This window comes from Corvus moneduloides, chromosome 3 (assembly GCF_009650955.1).
Source record: "Corvus moneduloides isolate bCorMon1 chromosome 3, bCorMon1.pri, whole genome shotgun sequence".
NCBI lineage: Eukaryota > Metazoa > Chordata > Aves > Passeriformes > Corvidae > Corvus > Corvus moneduloides.
The window spans coordinates 95,345,142-95,368,130 of record NC_045478.1 but is presented as its reverse complement, the minus strand read 5'-3'; the positions used below and the strand labels follow the sequence as shown (position 1 = coordinate 95,368,130).

The 22,989-nt window shown below is 40.0% G+C and overlaps 1 protein-coding gene across 3 annotated transcripts in view; it reads left to right on the top strand.

Annotated features, from left to right (window-relative positions):
- PPM1B (protein phosphatase, Mg2+/Mn2+ dependent 1B) overlaps window positions 1-22,989 on the top strand; it is a 60,797-nt gene that overhangs the window by 18,661 nt on the left and 19,147 nt on the right. For all 3 annotated transcript variants that reach the window (XM_032102840.1, XM_032102838.1, XM_032102839.1), the window contains exons 2-3: window positions 6,413-6,556; window positions 20,395-21,258. In XM_032102840.1, the coding sequence (XP_031958731.1) occupies window positions 20,413-21,258 (846 nt within the window). In that variant the 5' untranslated portion in view covers window positions 6,413-6,556; window positions 20,395-20,412. The remainder of the gene's footprint in view (window positions 1-6,412; window positions 6,557-20,394; window positions 21,259-22,989) is intronic.

Genomic DNA, 22,989 nt, shown 5'->3' with positions numbered 1-22,989 from the left:
CTTTGTGGAGTTTAAATTCCTTCTAAATTTTGGATATACTCATGATCACATGTAGGGTTGTGTGTATCATTTGTAAGAGAGGGAAAAATGGGATTAGTTGGCATGCATGTATTTTAATGGCTTAATTCCCCTAATAGACAAAATGTGATGCTGTTGTGCCTTTGAGAATCCTTTGTGGGATATTTGTTTTAAATACAGGATCTGTCCAAAAAGACATGTATAAACCAGGTTTAAGCTTTTTTTTGCATCAGAAACAGCAGAAATTTAAGATGTGGTGTTGAGGATAAAAAATTCCTAATTGGCTTCAATGATAGCAAGACTTGGTGCAAAAGCTGATCTGTTCTAAATGCATTGGTAGCCAGTAGGAGGTAGGGTGAGGTTCTCTACCCAGATAAATATTAATTTTTGAGGACTCTGGCTTAAAAATCACTGAATACTGTTCAGAGAGGAATTAGTCAAGGTAGCCAGATAATCTGTTCTTTCCTCTTGTGACTGTTTCATACGAGACACTCCGAAGGATATTAATCTTTTGAAAACTATCAGACTTTGACTGTAACCTACAGCTAAAGCATCTTAAAATTTTGTAGCTCAGTCACTTTGCTATCTTAGTAATGAAATTATACAATTATGTCAGGTTTCTTACCTCTCTGTCCTACAGTGCAATGAAGTTTGTAACAATGGAGTTTCTTTGTTATCCAAAAGCACGTACTTGCTACTGAATTAACTGATCTGAACCATGTTGATTACTCTGATTTTGCTAACAAGTGATTCTGTAGGAGTTTTCTATGGTTTTGTGCTTAAGCTGCCATCTTTGAAAGGCTTAACTAGAAAGGGCTAAGCCTTTTCTATTGCATAATCAACAGAGAAAGTTTTTATTGTCAAGATTTCTTCTGAATTCGAAAACTACTCTAGTTTGCTAACACCTTGCTCTTCTAGGGAAAGGAGTGACAGACTCTAGATGCTCTTTAATAGTGCTATAGTAGGTAGAGTGGATGAGACTGTGAAGTGAGGTGTGGTTTAGGGACATGCTGATTTGGCCCAGAGGACTTCAGAAGAGATGTGCCTTGTAATATTATCAGGTGACAGGTGTGGTGGATTCTATCTCTGAACATCTGACCGGTGCTCAGGCTGGTTTTGTGCACATGGGCATTTACAAATTCTAAGTAGTCTACCCATTGTGGTTGTATTTTTTTAAAACATCAGTTTGAAAGCTAGATGTTAACAAAGATGACAAATGGACAGATATTTTCAAACTGACTCATTAGGTATTGCTACCCAGGTATTCTAGCTAGTAATGTGATATTAAATTTGCCTCATGGAGAAACACTGTAACAATGTGCTCAAATGATAGGCACTGCAGTAATAGTAAACATGATCTTAGGTTTCCCATGCATATCACTTTGGTGTGTCTGAACTGAAGTTTGAATCCCCATCAGGAAGATGAATGATTGTAGACCCTGCTCTTTGCATCAAGGGAAAACACAAGCCCATATAGAATACAAACACATCTCTTTCTCAATCTGTGACTCCTGGACTGCTGTGGAAGGCATAGTGTCTATCTAGAACTTTACTGCGATTATGTAAGGTAAGATAAAAGCTAGTTAGAAACTGTTGCCAGCTTTTCTCTAGAAAGTCCTAGCAGCCCCAATAAACATGTTTGTTCAGAGTAAAAGTCCTCTGTTTGCAGTGCTTTGTTGTTTCAGTTGAGGGTTTTTTTTAAAGAAAACTAACATATAAATGGAATACATTTTAACTCTTGAGGGTACTTCCTTCTCCTTAGTTCAGCTAAAGGTCAGATAGCTGAAAATGAAAGTGTTTTGTACTTGGGTGTTTTTGCTGAAGCGTGTTAGATGGCTGTGCTCTTTAGCCTCCTCTCTTCCTAAAGCTGTCTGTTTGCAAAGCTGCCCAGCATAACTGATGGAGATGATTCCACATTTCTCTGCTTGAGTTGTGCTAAGCATTACTGTGATCTGTTACAGAGGAACAGAGGAGTAAGTGCTTGCCAGTGATCTCCCAGTAGGGAAATGCAGATTGTGTACGTGCATTCTGAATTCCAGTAAGGCTGGCTTTTGTTCCTTCATCTTCTGCTTGTATAATTCAACAAAGTTTGATTTCCTCATCAGCCAGATGCACAGTCTCTGCTTCAGGCATTCACTTGTACCAGCGTAGCTCTCTGTGTGTCTACTCAGCCACAGGGCATGGAGCGAGAACAGGCTGCTGAGAGCAAATATCACTTAAGCTACCATTGCTGTGAAGATATCCACACAGCCGTAATGTGAATTTACTGATCTAAAGCTAACCTGAAAGTGAGTCACAGAGAATTTCAGAATTACAGAAGTGCAAATATGTATTAAAGACAGGTCTGCAGGAAGAAGGTTTAGAATATCGTTTGTAAGATGTATCAAAAAGGAGCTTTCTGATGCTGTTGATTATTTGTGAGGTGAAGTTTAGAAGTATGGACCTAATTAGAATGCTAAGTCCATGATATTATCAAGCTTTCAGGTGAGTGTGAAATACGGGTCTACCAGCGTACTCCTGTTGGGAATTCATCATTTAATAGTTTAAATTACTAACTGGCTGTAGAAGTTTGAACTGCAAACTTCAACTTGCTGAACTAAACTTTGGGACCCCAAGTAAATTTATTTCAAGGCATTTAGCTTTTCAAGGAGTTCTGGGTTTTACTTCTAAAACACAGTGGAAGGATACTTTTGCAGATTTTTTTCAAAACCATAATATTAACTGCTTCAAAAAGGATAAATTGCTTCACAGAGTTTTTAGTTTTGAACTTTAGTTAGTTCTCCTTACTTTAACTGTTTAATGTGAATGTTTCAGTGCAGCTTCCATGTTTGAAAAGGGGGGAAAAAAATCACCAAAAAACCTCACACCCACAAACCCACAAATCAAGACTTTTTTCAGTCTTGGTTGATTCACAACAGAATCACAAATCAAGACATTGTTCAGTCTTAGTTCTGTATGGAATGAAGAACCACTTGGCAAACGTAGACAGAATTCATTATCCTTTTATTACAATGGATTAACAACTCTCTCTTTAGGGTGGAAGTTGTACATTGTATCAAGTAAGCAAGCAGAAAATAACTCCTGGTTTAGTTTTGGCTTTGTCATATTGGTACAATAATATATATAGGTACTACATGAATGTGCATTCCCCTGGTATGTGCTCTCACCTTCCCCAAAAAGTCAGGTAGCCCAGTGAATGCCTCTTTCAAGAAAGGGATGTTATTTTAGGTTTACTCTATGTTGGAAACATGCACTTGGTAGGTTGCAGTTTCCTAGCTAACCTTTGGCATACACTGCTGCTCTTTTCTTTCTCCCTTCTTCTGTCTTTTACTTCTGCAAAATCTTTTTGTGTGTGTGACCCAGTTTACAGTTCTGGGGGACAATATTGGCGGTGGTGGTATTGTGCTGTCATAGGGTGGATCAGGGCACATCAGATTATAGCGCTTTCTGTTGATGTTCAGTCAGTGAGTTGGTTTGTTTGTTTGCTTGTTTTAAAGCAGCAATGATTTGGTTATCCATGAAAGGTCAGTGTTCAGGTCTAGCTGGTTGTGAGGCAGAATAAACACATTGTTTTTCTGGTACTTCTCTGACCAGAGTCTGGAAACTTGCAAAGAACTGGATGTTGTAGTGGTTTTGTTTGTTTTGAACATTAGGATTCAGCCTGAGGATCATTAGTGCTTTGCTACCAGCTTTATTAAGTGTGTATTTGATCATCAGGAAAACCAGCATTTGATGCCTGCACTCCGTAATATAACAAGATGGGGTTCTTCAAGTCTCTCTGGACTGTGTCTTTTTTAATGTGCTTCTTTTGGAATATTGAGTTTAGTTCTTTAGCAGTGAATTACTTATGATGGCTTTTGGTCTTACCTTCTGAAGAAAGTACTGTAAACGTGGTTAAATTAAAATGTTTTATTAGCCCAGGAATATTTAAGTTTTTCTCAGTTAAAAGCTATCCTACTGTACAGTGCTGGTGACTTAGTAGCAAAAAAGTTTACTGAACTAACTCAGTCCTACTAAAATATTATACATAACACAAAAGTAGCCCAAATAAAATGCTTAATACATCTTGTAACTTTGTTAAGCCTTTAGTAGGACACATTCAGCTTTATTCTTGTGATGTAATTTATGATGAGCAATCTGGACAAGATGTTTACATTTGTGTATTGTGAGCATTTCTGGCACTCAAATTATTAGGAGCCAGATATAATGGTTTGTTACCCCAAAGCTCTATAATGAATCTAAATGTCTTTTCATACTGAGGGGAAAAAAACCCATGCAGCTGATTTGGAGAGGTAAGGGTTGCTACTGTGCAGATTAAGTAGAAGTAGTGTCCCTTCTTCATGCCATGTTCAGTGGTGGAGTCTATATCTTACGGTGCTTTTGTGTTTTGAGACACTGAATACTGCTTTCCTCACTTCCGAGAAGTGAGATAGAGTACATAGAATTTGTGTAAATACGATGATATTCTGAGGTAAATGCTCTTAGCCCAAAGTACCTGTTTTTGAATCTGCCCTACTGTAAGCAACCTTCTGGCTAAAAGTCATCCCTGTCTAAGGAGTGTTCTCACATCCTCTGTAGAATCTGGGAGGTCTCAAGGTTCTTGCCTTGAAAAGCATAATGCTCATCTTCCAAGGGCTGCTTTTGTGAGTTTGCCGCTTTTAAAGGCCTCTGGATGAACATCAGAAGCACTGAGGCTCCTGAGCGCTTCCAGGTGCAAACACCTTGTACCCCTCCTCGCTGGGCGGGGTCGTCTGAAGGTGGGAGACAGTGCGTGGAGGGAGCTGTGTCCTGGCCCCGTGTTCTGTGTCTGTGCCCTAAACCCCCGTGTGTTTTAGAAGAGGCAGTTAAGCTGTTTCACAGAACTCTCTGATCTGCCCTGGGTGTGTTTCATTTTATTCCCTGAAGTTCCTTGATGTGGAAACAACTTTTTTACTGAAACTTTGTTACCTTTTGGGGAGAGCTTTTGCCTTGTAGTCCAATACAATGTTTTAGAATACTTTTTCAGAGTTCATTAATGATTTAGTGGGTGCTGCTTAAGGTGTAGTTACACAATACTTGAAACAAATATGAATTGGCAGCATCTCTCAGTTCTGCATTTTTGTCGTTGACACTTGGCTGATCTGGCATTTCCTAAGCTGTTTTGGAGACCTCAAGTGACAGGAAATAATTGACTTTTTCTGGATTAGTTTGGTTCCTTGAACAATCCATCCTGTTGTGGTGCATAAGAAGAGAGGATGCTGGGGAAAATACAGGGCTTGCAGCAGTGCAGAGCTACAGGCATAAAACTTACTGAACTCCTGCAATTCTTCAAAAGGTGGCAAAGTAGTCCTTTTGAGCAATTTTGTGCTTATGACACTTTTTAGTAGTTGAAAAGCACTGTTGAGTGTCTGGAAGAGGCAAGCCATAATGAAATGTTGTAGCTCCATTCTTCCATCAGTGGGCTTAAAGTCAAGGTAGGTCTCCTCTCACTCAGCTCATCAGAGTGCTTTTATCAGTTTAAAATTTTCAGTGTCACAATAAGGCTTGTACTTCCCTCCTGCCCCAGACAAAGCTGGCTGTTATCCAGAGTTTTTCCTTCAGTAGTTCCTTCTACCGGTGTACTCTTAAGACAACTTCTGTTGTCTTAACAGAAGACTTAAATTCTGTAGTCTTAACTACATATTCAATCTTATAAACCACTGTCTAGTGGTTTATAAGATTGAATATGTAGACCCTGATCCATGAAGGATTTGGGGCATTTGTATGCTGTTCAAAACAATGGGTAGATGCTGTTGTTGATCCACATATCTGATTTGTTAGTTATTTGCTACTTCTACATTTTAAGCTGAATTTCTGGTTAATTTTATAGGAACTATTTTTAAAGAAATGTAATGATTCCTATTTCAGAGGATCTGAAATACTTTTGCAATTGAAGCTTATTGCTTTTGTTTTAAACTCTTGTGCATTTTTACATCTAAGGAAGCTGAATAAAGAGCTCACAAATTACACGTGCTGCACATGGTGGGTTTAAGTCTTGTCAAACACTCAAGGAGTGTACTCTGTCATCTGAGTAGGTGAATAAAATTAAGACAGCACAGTGATGCTAGCAGGCATGCAAAAGCTATTCCTTCTGTTACTAATTTAGGGACTTGAATGGCAGGTAATAGGCTGATGACTTTTTAAGTGCTTGTCAGTGTTGGTGAGGGAAACAGAGAAAAATATTAATCTGATTCTTTGTTATCATAAATCTTGAACATGATGTTTAGAGTGTTTACGGAAAGGTCTTTGCACGTCCAGGCACAGCTTTAGTTCAAACGCTTCTATTTAGGAAAAAGTTGTATTCATGAAAGAATTCATGTACAAATCTGTTGTATACCATCTGGAGTAGCTAACTACTTCCTTTGTTTCTTTCTAGGAAATACCAAAATAAAGCAGATGTTGTGTCCTGTACTGTTATCTCAAGATTTTGCAAGTCATTCTGTTACGTGCTTCTTGGCAGCAGGAATGTAAACTAATTCTTCAGCACTGAACAAGAACCTTGACAAGGTTAAAATTACAGGTAAGAACGAATTCTGCCACTTCGAAATTTGTGGGAATATGTCATTGCTTTTACTTTGACTGTGTTTTTAATTTGTAATTGACTATGGATTTAATGGAAGTTTCTGAACAGGTTGGATAAAATGATGTTTTTTCTTCTTTAAATGTGTTTGAATTTTGCTTACTGTTATTTTTTTAACAGGGAGGAAATAAAATTTCAAGTATAGGTTCTTTCTGTTGCAATACAAAGCACTGCTAATAAATGAGGGGCAGGGAAATGTAATTTTTCACCACCTAAAATGTCTGCTGAGCCAGATTTTGGAGAAGTTTATGTTCTCACACTGTACAGTGTCAGTAAAAGTCATTAAGTGTTTTGCCCACTGTGATTGAGATCAGTTTACTGTCTGCCTGTGGCTTTTTTCCCTACAAGGTCTGTATTTCCTTAAATGCACTAACAGCAGCAGTACTACTTAAATTACCTGTTTTAATCAGTTACAGAAAATCTCTAAATTTCCTGTACAAGGTTCCCTGTAGCTTCAGCTTTTGAATCACCTTTTCAAGGATAAAGGTTGATGTCTTTTTTTCCAGGTCAGTGAAAATGTTTTGGCTGCTGGTTTTCTGTCATTAACTTTATCTGATGACAATGGAGAACTCTTGTCACACTCTGTCACCTTCTTCTGAACTCGTGTATAGGGAACTAAGAGTCAATGTTCTTTGAATCCTTTTTTAAAAAAGGATAATTACAATGCTATAAGACCACAGTAATGGAAAAAAAACCCACATCACCACAAATACCTGTCATAGAGATTGCATGTTTTGGGTTGTCTGTTTCTGAAAGGTTTAGTTCTGTTTTTAAACCGGGACTATGTGTTTTGAAGACTGTCTTTGAAATAGCTTTATTGCATGTGTCTGTTTTCAGAACTATGATCAAGTTAAGGTTTTTCAGTTTTGATTCACATTTTGGTGTCTTTGACAGGAAGAGTTGCTTGCCACATTTCTGTAGTGACAGGCAGGAGTCTGGACAGTGGGTCTGAAGCAGTCCTATCTGTCTTACTCTGAAGTTAATAATGCATAGGTTGTAAGTCAGTGACAGGTTTGTGCCAAGGAGGTGGTGTTGGTTGTTCTGCTGCTAAAATAAAAGAAGGGTTCAAATGTGGTTTGTTTTGAGGTTTTTTGTTAGTGTTGTGTTGATTTAATGTCTGTGCTTATTTTGCAGTGATGTAACATGTTGTAAAAAGGCACAACCCTTCTTACATTGTGCAAGTCACACTTAATTTGAGTGGACCTTTAGCACTCATCCAGCCCAACCCTTGTGTCTGGCTTCCTCAGATTTTTGTGTGAATCAAGAAATCACCCCTCAATTATGTAAATAAAGGTTTATTGGTTTACTGTGGTTTTGCAGACCTGCTGCAGAACACTTATTCTGGTGTTTCAGACCTGTTTAAGAGCAAGTCATTGATGATATGAATAGGTGATTCATTGCTGTCCTATTCTCACAAAAGCATGTCTGAAGCTTTTTGTAAACAGACTTTGGAAAAGGTAAGAAAAGTTGTCTTAAATGCCTAAATTTAGAGCCAGGGAGAACTCACTCCTAGTGACATAATGTGTCATGCTAATGAGTAAAATTCTTCAGTTTTATACCAGTAGTGTAGTGGATAAACTTCGGTTCTTTTTCTTCAAAATCTGAGGTGCTATTTCTGTAGTAAAAACCTGGCTGCTGTTTGTTAGATTGATGATTGAAAAGGAGCAAACTAAATTTAACTCAAAATACTTGGTGTTTTAGTGAATTTAGAAAACCAAATCAGCAGTTCTACATAGAAATAATTATAAACTTTATTTGCGAAGGATCACTTTTATGCTAAGTTAATGCTTTGTCGTATCCAAGTGCCACACGTGCATCTGTTTTGAACAGCCCAGTAAAGAAATGAGAACGTGCTTATCGGCTACAGGAAACACGAGCAGATACGGACAAGGAATTTCAGAAAATATCATAGGATATAAATTTTGTCATAGCATGGTCAGTAGGGATAGGCAGCAGGACAGTGCAGGCTTCCAGGTGATATAATAAAGGCACGCTGAGTTGCAGGGTTTGAGTTAAGGACAAAATGTAACTTCAAGGATAATATGCCTGGACAGGTAATACCTGAATTGACCAGCTAGGCCCATTTCACTGAAGTGCCACTGCACCAAATTTCTACTCCTAGAAAATGGTACAAGAGCATGAATGGTGACTTAGGCAGAGCTATATTTACTTTAAAGACTTTAGCTTTCATTCTTTTCAGCCTGGGCAGGTGCTGGCAGCAATAATGTGCTTTGCATTGTCTGGGCCCAGTGTTGTTGTATTTGGTGAACCAGCCTGGGTATTTGCCTATGTTATGTATTATTTTTTGTGTAGTTACTCTGTAACTCTGATAAACTGTTTGCAGGTAACAAACAGGATTGAATTTCCCAGTCTTTGTAGTGTTTGGAGGAAGCCTTGGTAAAGAACAGCTGAATATGTTACCTGAAAACCTAAAATGTGTGACATTAAAGATGACATTGACTACAGTAGTCTCTTTCTTACTGAGAATGACACTGCATACTCCTTCAGTTAAGTCCCTAGCAGCAGTGCTAATCCAAGATAAGGGCTGCTGATAATCAGAAGTCACACAGGCAAGCACAGGGTTCTGTGTAGCTAAGAAAAGCACTGGATTTTTTTAAAGTTTTCATTTGGCCGCAGAAATTATGTGAAATTGACTTTTGTGACTTAAATAAGAAGGAAACTGCATGCTAAAAGTTCTGTGGCTAAAAAATACATCAACCTGGGCACTGATGACTTTGTGGTGAGTGCTGTGATTAGAAAGCTAGATTCGGAGTCCACTTTCAAGGTTTTTGTGAAGTTCATCTTGAATGTCTGAGGTATGGTCTCTAACTTTGTACCTATTGAGCTGCATTCCAGAAAAATAAGAGGCCGCAGCATAAAGTATGCAATTTGTCCATGGGAGACAGATGGTTGCCACATAAGCTGAGCTGGAAGATCTGTAGTTAAGTAGCATCATCCATGTTTTAGTAAGGTGTGAGAAAGCAGACTATAAAATTAATCTCTGAAAGGATCACAAGCTTGTTTTTCTGGTGTTAACAACATAGCTAGAAAGGTTATAGCCCTTAACCTAGCTCCTGGTGCTCCTTTGTATTTTTTTGTCTTTTCTGTTGAAGGTTACAGCCCCCTTGGATCTGGTGTCTAAGCTGCTGGCTTCCAAACCCACTGCAGTCAAAGTCACAAAGTTTCGAAATACTAAAGCTAACTTTGCACTTCTTCAGTGAAACAGTTCAAAGAGTAAGGGCAAAAACATCTCAGCCAGCAGTTCTGAAAGAAAAGAAAATGCTGGCACAATGTAGTGGTGAGTAGCTGAGGCAGAGCAGAAGTGGTAATGTTTTCAGGTAGTGCTACTGACATTGAAAATAGATGTGAATCTACAGCATTAAATTACGCCTGTGATTGTTTTGTGCCTCTAGACCAATTCAAAATAGCTGAAGTTCATTCTCAAATCTTCATCTCCTTTGTAACTTGCTGGTTTAAAAGTAGTGTGGTGGGGGAAAGGTGTGTTTTGTTTATCTTTGTTATTGGGTTTTTTCCCCCTAACTGTTATAACAATAGAGATGCTGAAGTTAATTTAAAAATTACAGCTGTAGCTCCTAGGCATGTATGCTACCTGGTAATGGGGATGACTTGCAAAGTTTTTTGAAATTCCTGGTTTAGAAGCCTATTTGGCTTCTTTCACAACATCCTGGCAGGAAAAGTTTTTGGTAGGAGGCTCTACATTGAAGTTTTATGTTGATACTTAATTTCTTTCTGTCAGTATTGTTGGTCAGCTAACATCCTTCCTAAAGGCAACACCCACGGCCACAGATTACCTTAAAACAAACCAAAATCCTCCAAACAAATAAACCCTAGGAATGGTAATAACTCTTCTTCTATGTAGTTCATTTTTCAGTGAAAGTAAAATATTCAGATCTTATTCTTAGGTTCAGTCATTTGTTTGACTCTGACAGTATTTGTGGCTACATAGTTAGAGTAGCTGTTACAGCCAAGCTTCAATAGCTACTGGCTTAATGTAAATTCATGTAGTGCCAGTATTTTTAAGGTCAGTAAGTCAGAAGTAAGACCAAGTTTTCTGGGATCAAAAATCAAAACTATCTGCAGTGTGTGTAGACACATGTATTGCATAAAGTCTGTATGTGCACATAACACATACTAGAGAGACACTGCAAGATGGAGACAGAGGAGCTTTCTACCAAGTCTAAAGTTCTATTTTTTTTTGCTTAAACCAGAGAAGTTATTTCTTCCTGCACTTACCGTAAGTTTTGAAATTGTTTGTCATAGATACTTTGATTATTTATTTGTCATTTACATCTTTAATATCTAGTGCAGCATTTTTTCTTTTGAAATGTCATTCTTTTTTTATAGCTGGAGCACATGTGCTTTGTAACAGGAAACTCTGGCACTGTTTCTTTTCCACAGCACTGACTTATTAGAAATGACTAGCCTGTTGAGTGAATCCTTCTGAGGAAGAGACATTTTACAGTACGCTTTTATGACCTAAGCCCAAAAGATTTATGTTGGACCATTCTCACATTATGAAAAGATACATTATTGCCTTTGGGACTATTGGCCATCAAGGTGGTATTAGTTTAGTTCTGATGTTTTTTATGAAGCTGACATGTGATGTGAAAATTATTTTATAGTATCTACAAAAATTTTGATTATGGCTTTTAGACCTTTGTAATCTAATTATGTGCTGGTTGCTGTCATGGTTTAACCCTAGCCAGCAATTAAGCACCGCACAGCTGCTTGCTCATTCCACCTCCTCCCTCCCCAGAGGGATGGGAAAGAGAACCATAAAAATGAGAAAATTCATGGGTTGAGACACAGACTTTTTAATGGGATAGGGAAGGAAAAAAAAAGAGTTAAAATACGCAAAACAAGTGATGCACAATGTAATTGTTCACCACTTGCCAACCAGTGTGAGCAGTAGCCCCTGGCCAGCTTTCTCTCCAGTTTATACATTGAGCATGGTGTCACATATTTTGGAGTATCTCTATGGCCAGTTTGGGCCAGCTGTTATGGCTGTGTCTCCTCCCAGCTTCTTGTGTCACTCCAGCCTTCTCCATTGGCAGGATACAAGAAGCAGAAAAGTCCTTGACTTAGTATAAACACTACATAGCACGCTGACATTTTTAGTTGTTGCTATCAACATTTTTCTCGTACTGTATCCAGCCCACAACTCTATACCAGCTTTTAGGAAGAAAATTAATAAACTCTATCCCACCTGAAAGCAGGACTATATCCACCCCTTAGTCTATACCATTTGCATCCTACCCAGGTCCCACACTTTACAGCACATCCCAAGTAATCACTATGACCTTTCCTGTATTTTGATATGTACACAGAGATATCATTCCCATAGTATACGGGCCATCCCTCCAAAATGTTTGTTGAGTTTTAGTCCATGACTTTGGGCTTCATCTGTCATAGTAGTCCTTCAGGGCAGGAGAGAATGTGTGTAGTGTTGGATTGTTTTATGCTGAAGCCAGCACTAGTTCCACCACTGCTGTGCTTGTCTGGTTCTATCATCAAAATTCATTCATTAATCTGGGTAATTCTATTACAATACCCTTGATATAGCATTTAACAACTGTAGCAGTGATGACCTACAATATTTTATAGCAAATAACATAATACAGTTCAAATCATTCAATGTTCTTACCCAGAATCAAATCCGCTTGAGGTACGCATCGGACTCCCTCATCCTTCTGCATTACCCACCAAGTGCACCCAGATCCCTGAGCAAATGCAATCCTGTGGATGATCTCTGGATCCTCTGTTCAGGTCCTTTGACCTTCCTTTATTTTGTGGCAAAACCAGTTTTCAGAAGGATTTGAACTATTTTTTCCCTCTCCCAAAATCTTCTGTTGCTGTATTGCCTCACACAATATTGTTATGAATGTATTAGGTGTTCTAGAGCTTTGCCTTGTTTCAGTACTGTTTAGATCAGTCCGTGGCTAATAGTAGGTCTGTGTTTCCACCCCTGGAATAGTCGATTCCAGGTGTACTGCATGGGCCTGCACTCTATTGCCAGTGGCTTGAGAAAACTCCATTAGCAGTATCAGTTGTGGCATACTGCTTGGCTGCCTCTGACTCCAGTTTGTATTGAAGTTCCAGCAGGTCTGGCACAGCTGGTCTTGGAGGTGGCGTGGCTTCATTCAGGCCATGACAGTCTCCTGTTAGTCTGCACTGGCCATATGGGTCTGTAGGAGAGTGAGTGAATTCTTCTGATCCCTCCTTGGCTCTCCATTTGATAAATCAACTTGTGGATGTTTTGGTTGGTGTGGTAATGCTGCCAGTGCACTGTTGTGATGGCACCTGTTGTTCTTTGATCCTCAGCAGCCCCACACCAGAAGTGCCCTCCAGAAGATGGGGCAAGGTAGACAGCTGTTTAATTTCTACTGTCTCCAAGACAGCTATACCAAAAGCCCAGCAGTACCTTTTGGGTCCTTGAAGTACACCCTCCTGAGACAGTCTAGTCAAAGGATGCACTGGAGTCTCAGGGCCAGTCACAATGGAGTGCTTTTGCCACTTACTCCCAGTCAGGCTCTTTGGCCTCCATCAGAGTTAGCTGTTGGGATTACCCTGTCACTCCAGAAACACAGATGGTGCCTGCCCCAGTGCAGCAGTGTTTGCTAGAGCCTTCGACTCCTGTGGGTCTGCTCTGCAAGGTCATCCAATCCACACAGTCCATTAATCCAGTTGTTTCTTTCCTCCACCTGCCTGGAGGCAGTGCCCCTCTAGTCCTTGCTGTAGTATTCATGATTCACTTCTTATAAACGTGAATCAGAAGCCCCTTGAAGATCAGGAGTAAGAGCAGCCCCTCTACTCTGTCTGGGGAACTGCCCACTGTAGTCCGGAGCAGCAATGTCCTGCAATAATCCCTTCTTCTGATTGTTTTTCCTTGCAATTTTCCTACTTACGCCTCTAGGGTCAAGCTAGATTTTTCCATCCCACTTCCTTATGTTCTCTCTGTGGTCACACAGGTAAAACCACCGGGTGACCTGTGCTGTTAATGCTTACTCTTCCAGTAGTTGGGACACTGGTCCATACAGGGGGGAATAGGGTGCGTCTGCCTTCCTTATCCACAGCCAAGATACAGGCCTGTAGTGAGGAAGAGGCATTTTGTTTATATTATTGGAGTTGATCAATTTGTCCACCATTTGTCCCTCTCCGTCTTTCCAGGTCATTACTGCCAATGAGTTGGCGTGTAACAGTGTTGCATCCCGTAGTCTTCCACCACATGGGTCATGTACACTTGGCTTTGTCTGGGTCTTTGGATAACTGCTCGTTGTCCAAATCATCATAAATCTCCTCCAGCATGGCTAATCGCCTCAGATACTGGATGCCTCTATCCATGATGGTCCACTTGCCTGGGTGGCATAACATCTTCCTTGAAGGAATACCTTTCCTTTATACCTGACAGGAGTCACTTCCAGAGGCTGAGGGCTTGTGCCCCTTTTCCAGTTGCTTTGTTAATGCCCTCTTCTGTAGAGTGGAATCCCAGCTGCTTACTTTCTCTACCCTCTAATTCTAGGGTACTGGCCCTGTTGCTCCAGCATTGGAGCAGCCAGGTGATACCCTTGCCTGGATGGTGGCTGAAATCTTTTTGCATATGTCGCAGCTCACTCAGGGATAGGGGTCAGATGGTTAACTATGTCTTTTATGCTTTCTGCCTCTCCCCCCACTTCTTCTCATGATAGCCCTGCTGCTTTGTCCCTCACTAAATGAGCTCACCTCCGTATATCTCTCTCCTTTTGTGTAGCAGGGGCTGATTACAGGCACAAGTTGGTGCTTTGGTTCAACCACAGTGCTTGTCACTGGGGTTGTAGTAGCCCCTGTGCCATCATTTTACCATCGCATACAGAGGCCTTTTTTGCCCTCAAGGGCACTGTATAGTATTGAACATGGCTCAGTAGGCCTGGGCCAGGCCGCAGCACGTTGCTGTGGGTTTTGTCTCTCTGGAATTGTCAGGGTGGTAACATAGTTTTTCCAAATATTTAACTAGTCTTTCCAGATTTTGCACTTGTTCAGGGCTGAAGTTCCAAAGCACTGGAGGTGCCCACTGTTCTAGGCACTTGCCCGTAGTATCCCATACGCCCTGCCACTGTCCAGCCTCAGGGCAAATCCCTGGGTAGCATTCTGAAATAGTTGTAGATCCTTAAACAAGACCTCGAACACATTCAGAAGACATAGCAATAGGAATGCTGGTTTGAACATCCCAAGGATATTAAAAATTCCCAAGTGCTGTTTTAATTAGCCTGGAGGAGAAAGGGAAGATGAAGGGAGGTACCAGTCTCCCCCATGGATTAGGTCTCTGAGGAGAAGAGGTAAAAGTTGTAATTATTAGTAGTTTCCTATAGATGGCTCCCAAAGTATGGAGATGTCAGCAGTGCTGAGTACAAATACCAGATCAGTTTCATGACCAGCAATTCTGTCATATTGTAAGCCAGTGTTACAGAGTGCAGCAACATAACCTTAGCTCAGGTCCTACGGGTGACAAACAGCACGGAGGGCAAAATATACAAGTGAAGTATTATGTAACGCAGCTTCAGGAACAACGACACCAACCTTGAGAGCAAATACATCACCATGGTGACCAGTGACTAAACTAATATGAGTACTTATAACAAATTTCTTCTGATACGTTCTAGTCAGATTCGTCATTATCTTAACCCATTATGCCCTATGTTGGGCACCAAAAACGGCTGTCATGGTTCAACCCCATCCAGCAACTATGTACCACACAGCTGCTCACTCACTACCCTGACCCAGTCAGATGGAAGAGACAGTCAGAAGAATAAAAGTGAGAAAACTCATATGTTGTGATAAAGACAGTTTAATGGGACAGAAGAGAAAGAAAATTGTAATAATAAAATAATTAAAATATACAAAACAAGTGAGGAACGATGTGGGTGCTCATCACTCACCGACCAATGCCCAGCCAGTTCCCAAGCAGTAGCCCTGGCTGGCTTTCCTCACTGTTTATATATTAAGCATGATGTCATATAGTATGGAATATCCCTTTGGCCAGTCTGGGCCAGCTGTCCTGGCTGTGTCCCTCACAACTTGTGCCCCTCCCACCGTCTCCCTGGCAGGGTATGAGAGCTGTCAAGTCCTTGACTTAGTATAGCTAACAGTACTTAGCAACAACTAAAAACCTCAGTGTGTTACCAACATTATTCTCATACTGTATCAAAACCACAGCTCTATACCAGCTACTAGGAAGACAATTAGCTCTATCCCAGCTCAAGTCAGGACAGCTCTGGCCTTTATGACAGCCATCAAGTAAAATATTTCTGCCTGTTAAATATAAATATAAATAGAAAGGAGCATGCTTTTCCCTTAAAGTAGCTGCCTATTTCCCCTTTATGATATAGTAGAAAATCATTAATGTCTATACCTGAGCAAGAACCATGTGTCAGTTTTTAAGTAGATCTTTGGAGAAAATCAGCAGGTGTGGTTGTTTGTCTTTTAAATGCAGACGCAAGCTTGTGCACGGACCTGATTTTAAAGTGCTTTACTGTGTGGCTGATCTAATACCAAAGAGTCTTCACTGTATAGCTGGGGCAGAAAGGATATTGATCACAAATTTTTCTTGCATGTCAGAGGACATGACTTTTGCTTTCATGCCTCTATACCTCAAAAGGCTAGATGTCTTTGGTTTCCCGAGCCTGAATTGTTGCCTATATTGCCTGTATATGAGATAAGTACCTCATGTAGGAATTGACTCAGGTAGAAAGCATTAGAGAAAAATTTAGGTTGGAGCTTCAGAGAAGGAAGGCTTGGGTTAGATTTTTGCTCTGGGAAAGGAATGTCAGCTTTTGTTAGAGACTTGTTGCCCTAAACTCTCTTGGAAATGACTCAGGTAATCATGTAAGGCTAGAGATGAACAGTGTGCCCTAGAGAGGTGGCTGGAGCCTGTGCTTTAGCAGTGTCCTGCTCAGATTCAGCTTCTCCGTTGCCAGAGAGGGGCAAAGACCAGTAATTTTTTCCTATAAAGTAATTCCTTCTCTGTAAAGGCATTCCAAATGCCTTTGAGCCTTGGTGATTACTGGTCCTTGCAAGGCAATAGATTTTTTTTAAAATTTGATTATTATTGTTTTATTCTTCCAGGTGTTGGAAAGACTACCAGGAGAAGAGAATCCTAGGGTTTCATTTTTGATCTGAGTAATATATAGTGTCTTAAAGAATAGTCTGTGGAGCATGGACAAGAACTACGGCCTTCTCCATTTCCAAGAAAATTTTGGGAATTACAGTAGACATGGTCTACCTGATTTTCAAAGTTTCAACTAATAATCTTACGTGGGGTAAATGTTTTCACCACAAGGAAATTAATATGTTTTCTCAAACCAATCTGTTATGCAATTAAATTTCATACAAAAATGGGATCTTTGGAAAGTAAATCTCAAGACTGAAGGATGTACTGAATTTTTGAGTTTATGCTGATACAAGCCATAACTAAATTACTGGTTTGCAGGTGGGTGCTTCATCTGCTCCTCTGCTGACTGTGTTTTATCTTGAGACTAAATCTTGCTCTACAAAGCATGTTTGGGGCTTAATGCCTTAAAGTCCTCAAGAAATGTTGAGATGGTTTGACTAATAGGAAGTATGATGAAGTGTTCATTAAAATCTTGAGCAGTGGATGGGTGTTCATGCTTAAAATACGTGATATGAGGGCATGGTCAGTTAGCTCGAGGGTAGGCCTTAACAGTAGACAGATCTTGGTAGGCTGGACCTACCAAGGTCTGATGGTAACCTCAGGAGGTATAATTAAGTCATGTACCTGGAGTAAAGTAACCTTGTCCCTCTATACAGCCCGGGTGATGATGGTCTAGGAATGACCTTTGCCAAGAAGAACCATGGAACGGGTCCTGGTGGAGAACCAGGGCAAATGAGTTGAACATTTGAGAGCAGTGTGTCTGTAGTGAGGAAAGTTTTGCACATATTGGAAAAGGTGTGTCCAGCATCTAGGGACAAGTGATGGTTTTCCTCTGTTTGGAACTCGTGAGGCTGCATCTGGAATACAGTGTGGACTGCTCACCTCCCAGTACAGGAAAGGCACAGACATGGAGGAGCAAGCCGAGCAGAGAACCATTCTGTTACTGAGGGGCTGGAGCATGTGGTGTGTGAGGAGAGGTGAGATATGAGTTTCTCCAGTGTGGAGGAGAAAAGGCCAAGCTGTCTTCCAATACTGTCATGGGAGGGATAGAGAAGGTAGAGCTGTGTTCTTCCTGGAGATGTGTGATGAAAGCTGAAGAGGCAAAGGATGCAAGTTGATTCCTAGACTTACTGACTGCAAGTCAATCTCTACATCCTTTATTTGCAGTATTAAATGGGATATTTAGAATATTAAGAATATAATCTCGAATAGTGTGATTTTCTCTTTTTTCTGGTCCCGAGTTGTAAAAAAATGAAGCTACTTAAGAAGTAGGTAAAACTAAGGTGTGACACATGCATTTGGTGTGTTTTTTTTGAAGTGTGTTTTATTTTACATATATAAACGTGTTACATACATAAACACAACACTGAGCTCGCAGGCCTTTGCAGTTACATAGGTTTTGATCTCTTTCCTCACTCAGTCACATGATTTCTTCCACATCTGTGATTTTAAGCATGTAGGGACATACTTAAAGGAATCTCATAGAAGGTCTGAAGTATTGGAGGATATCTGTTACTTTGGCAGCATTTCAGTCCTGTACAACAGTTTTACTGGTAAGAAAACTGCTTACTGTTTTGTGTGCTTTTAAATAGTTTTATATTGTGTGTAATTTGTGAATAAGTGATCATAAGCTGTTAGAATCCTTTCACAAGTCTCCTTTACTGATGTTAGTTGCACTATTAAACTATGTGGAACTTGTTCAACTCTTAACTGAGAACATTGGTCGCTGAGAACTCCGGTTTGTGATGGTATGTTGCACTGCCTTGCTTGGCTTTTGTGATACCCTCTGACACACATTAATTAATTAATTAATTTTGTTTGTTTTCAAAGCAAAATCAGATGTTTCGAGAGAAAGGGTTGGGAAAAGTTTTGATTACGTGTCTCAGTGATGGATACACATTGTGTGTCCTTCCCACCCATTTACAGTGTTGCAAAAACCTGCTGAGCAAGCTGTTGGGGCCTCTATAATACTGGGGATCCTCAGCACTGCATGGAGATCATTGTAGCAGAGAAGGTAGTGTGAAGTTTGGTTTATCTGTGTGTAGTCTTGTGTATCCTTCATATGTGTTTAGATGAGGGAAATGGCAGAAGTAAGGATTAATTAACCTCTTCCTGGCCTGGTAACAAGTTCTTAAACTAGAACTAGGTTATCATGACTCCGTAGACTTGGTAGGTACTACTGTATCAGAGACTAGTGACTGCTTGGGATCAGTCATGGCAAAATTCTTGCCAGTTCTTTTTGGATGAAATTTGCTGTAATTCAAGGATTTCATAGGGTGATGGCTTCTAGCATGGACTGAGTTTCTGAGGTTTGTGGATTAAAGAATGCGTTCTCTGCTGACTTTGTAAAGGGCAAGGTAGCTTTTCAGGTCTATGTGAGACACCTGAGTCTAGTACAGGAGAGGAATTCAGAAGTCCTCTAAAGCTTCAGTGTAGATTATTCACATTTTACCTGTGAGCTTGCTCTCTGGAGATGGTCTCCAAATACTGAAGAACTTCTAGCTTTCTGTGGACTATTTACTTCCCTTAGCTCATATCTCTTGTAATTGAATAAATTTTAACATCAAGATCTTTGAACTTAAAATGCCAGGTAAGCACATGAAAGTCTTCTAGGGATGGCTGACAGTTGAGGTTGAGAAGCCTGGGGAGATCTTTTAGAGGCCTTTAAGTGTCTAAAGTTGGCATACAAGAAGGCTAGAGAGGGACTATTGGCCCAGTGTAGTGATAGGACAAGGGTAATGGCTTCAAACTGTAAGAGGGTAGGTTTGGATTAGAGATAAGAAAGAAATTCTTTACTGTGAGGGTGAGGCACTGGAACAGGTTGCCCAGTGAGGCTGTGGATGCCCCATCCCTGGAAGTGTTCCAGGCCAGGTTGGATGGGCCTTTGTGCAGTCTGGTCTAGTGGAAGGTGTCCTTGCCCATGGCAAGGGGGGTTGGAAGCAGATGATCTTCAAAGTTTTTTCCAGTTCAAACCATTCTGTGATTCCATAGTAAATATTGAAATGTTGGTTTATGAAGGACTAAGTACAATTTGTTAAGAGATTCCTGTGAGAGGTTTTCTTGTATTTAATTGGGAATTACTGCCTTGGTTCCTTTGGCAGATGGTGTGTATTCCCCTATGGTCACAATTTTGCCATGCCTTACAAGAATACAGAAGTAGCATGGTACATGCAAAGCTAGTGGGACCAGTCCGTTCTTATTTATGAATTGATTTTTCTCCATGCCACAGTAAGACTGGAAAAAGAGTAGGAGTGATATAGTTGTTGTTTTTCCATCACAAATTAGTCTCTGCAGAGGATGACAAAATCAGCAGGGCTGCAAAGGTATGTGATCTACTCTGCCTTCATATGGAGATCATTTAATTTTTATGAAGTAGCTCTTCAAAAAAGACAGCACCCCACCAAAAAACCACTAAAAATGCAAACAGAGATTTGTAAATTCACACTTCATTTGTGTTATGTATTAATTATTTTTTCCTCCAATATAGTTGTTGACTTTTGCATGTGTGCATGCTTTATCACTTGTTTTATGAAGAAGAAACACAGGAAGCGGACAACAAAGCTTGTATGGAACGGTGGCTTTATAAATAAGACTTCTTTTCTCTTTTTTCCAGATTCAATATTGCATAAACATGGGTGCATTTTTGGATAAACCAAAAACTGAAAAACATAATGCTCATGGTGCAGGGAATGGCTTGCGTTACGGCCTCAGCAGTATGCAGGGATGGAGAGTGGAAATGGAAGATGCTCACACAGCTGTTGTAGGTATTCCCCATGGCTTAGAGGACTGGTCCTTTTTTGCAGTCTATGATGGTCACGCGGGATCTCGTGTTGCAAATTACTGCTCCACGCACTTATTAGAACACATCACTAACAATGAAGACTTTAGGGCGACAGAAAAACCTGGATCTGCTCTTGAACCTTCAGTGGAAAATGTCAAGAGTGGAATCAGAACTGGCTTTTTGAAAATTGATGAGTATATGCGCAATTTCTCAGACCTCAGAAATGGCATGGACAGAAGTGGCTCAACAGCAGTGGGAGTTATGATTTCACCTGAGCATGTGTACTTTATCAACTGTGGTGATTCGCGTGCTGTTCTCTATAGGAATGGACAAGTCTGTTTTTCAACGCAGGATCACAAACCTTGCAACCCAAGGGAGAAAGAGCGAATCCAGAATGCAGGAGGCAGTGTAATGATTCAGCGTGTTAATGGTTCATTGGCAGTTTCTCGAGCTCTGGGGGACTATGACTACAAATGTGTGGATGGTAAAGGCCCTACAGAACAACTTGTTTCTCCAGAGCCTGAGGTGTGTGAAATTTTAAGGGCAGAAGAAGACGAGTTTATCATCCTGGCTTGTGATGGAATCTGGGATGTAATGAGCAATGAAGAGCTCTGTGAATTTGTAAAGTCTAGACTTGAAGTATCAGATGACCTGGAAACAGTGTGCAATTGGGTAGTGGACACTTGTTTACATAAGGTATGTAACTGTTTTCTCTAAACAGCTGTTCTAAAATTATCTTCTGGTTAGATGGGTACAGTGTTAACAGTTGTTCCTGGCCTACTGTTCCTTTTCTTCAGCTTCTTTTCCTTAAAGTTCTGTACCCATTTGACTGTATATCCTTGCTGAAGAATATACAGCCTCAACCTATATGCTTGGAACGGTAATAGCAATTGCAAAAATAAACGCTGTTTTTTTTTTTCCCCAAGTAATGCTTGCATGTGGTTCCAGCTCTAAACTTTTTACAAAATTGTAAAATTAATCTATTTTGAGCCAGGGACTCTGTGGATTTTTTTGTTCCTTGAAGTTGGGTAGCGTTTGTATCCTTTGTGTAAAACCAGTGTTGGCACCATCTCCTCTTCAAGGTGTTGTTTGTCTGTCATCTGAAGTGGTGCCCTCAGCTCATTGTAGCTTAGATGGGGTAACACTACCGTTGCATCTGAGCTTGCTTCCACTCCTCAAATTTAGTTTGTTTGGAGCAACTACTGATTGGTCTACATATGTTAAATAGGTATTCTAGTTCCAACATTCCCTGAAAAGTGCAACTCCTGCTAGTACAAACAGAGTTCCTTTGTTAGGCCACAGACTAAACATGCCATTTTGAGGAAAATACTAAAATTCACAATTGTAACTCTAAAGGGTGAGTTGTGTGTTTTTTCCAGAAACAGGGTTGTATTCCAGCATGTACCATATAGTGTATGATTGGTTTAAATGCCATGGCTTTTCTGACCAAGAGCTCAACCAGCCTTGTTAAAGGATGATCACTCTGAGATACTTCCAGGAAAACTGAGCGCTGACCGCGTGTTTGTTTTCCAAAGTCAGATCCTGGATCCCTGTAACAATACTGGAATGTTGTCTTATGTCTTCAGGCTGTGAATTGTACCACATAATACTAAGTGATGTCATCATATGCTTGGTACAAAAGGGAACGTAGGCTAACTCCTAAGTAGTATTTCTGAAGGAATTCATTCTAATGTCAAATTCTTAATTGCTTTAGGAGAAAAATTTGTTGTGATAGATGATTAGAACTATCCAGTAGCTTGGGTTTACACAGCAACAATATGCAGTGACTAATGGCACTTAATATTCTACACAAAAAGTAAAGTTGATTTCATTTTCAAACCAGTAGTTTAAATTATGGTTCTGCTGTATCCCCTTGTAAGAGACTCAGAATTGTGTTTTTGAATTTGGCTGTGAACTATAATTTTGAAAATGAAACATGAGCAAGAAAATGGTTATCAGAGTATGCTAGTAAAGAACTGCCATTAAAATTAGTATCTAAAAAAGCCATTGGGCGATATTTCTGGGCACATGATAGTCTGTAAGGTTAGCTTGGCCATACGAAGCATTTATGTTTTATACTTGCTTCAAGGTGCTTTGTGACACAGGTGCATTCTGATAAACAGACTTGTAATGTGTGTAATGGCTTACATGAATGCCCTGCAACTAAAACAAATTAGTTGCTTGAGCTAAGTTATTCTAATAGTATTGGAGAGTGTTCTGCATGTCATTTTGCAACAGGAGTTGTTTTACAATTTGGCTTAAGGTAACATTACACAGCTATCTAATTTCTGACCTGTTTTATTGATACTGTTTTTAAATGGTTGACATGTAGATTAGTCCATCAATTATTTAAACTTCAATACTAAGAGTCTATACAGTCAAAATTAGTGGAATTACTCCAGTGAGCAGTGTAGTTGGGGCACTTAG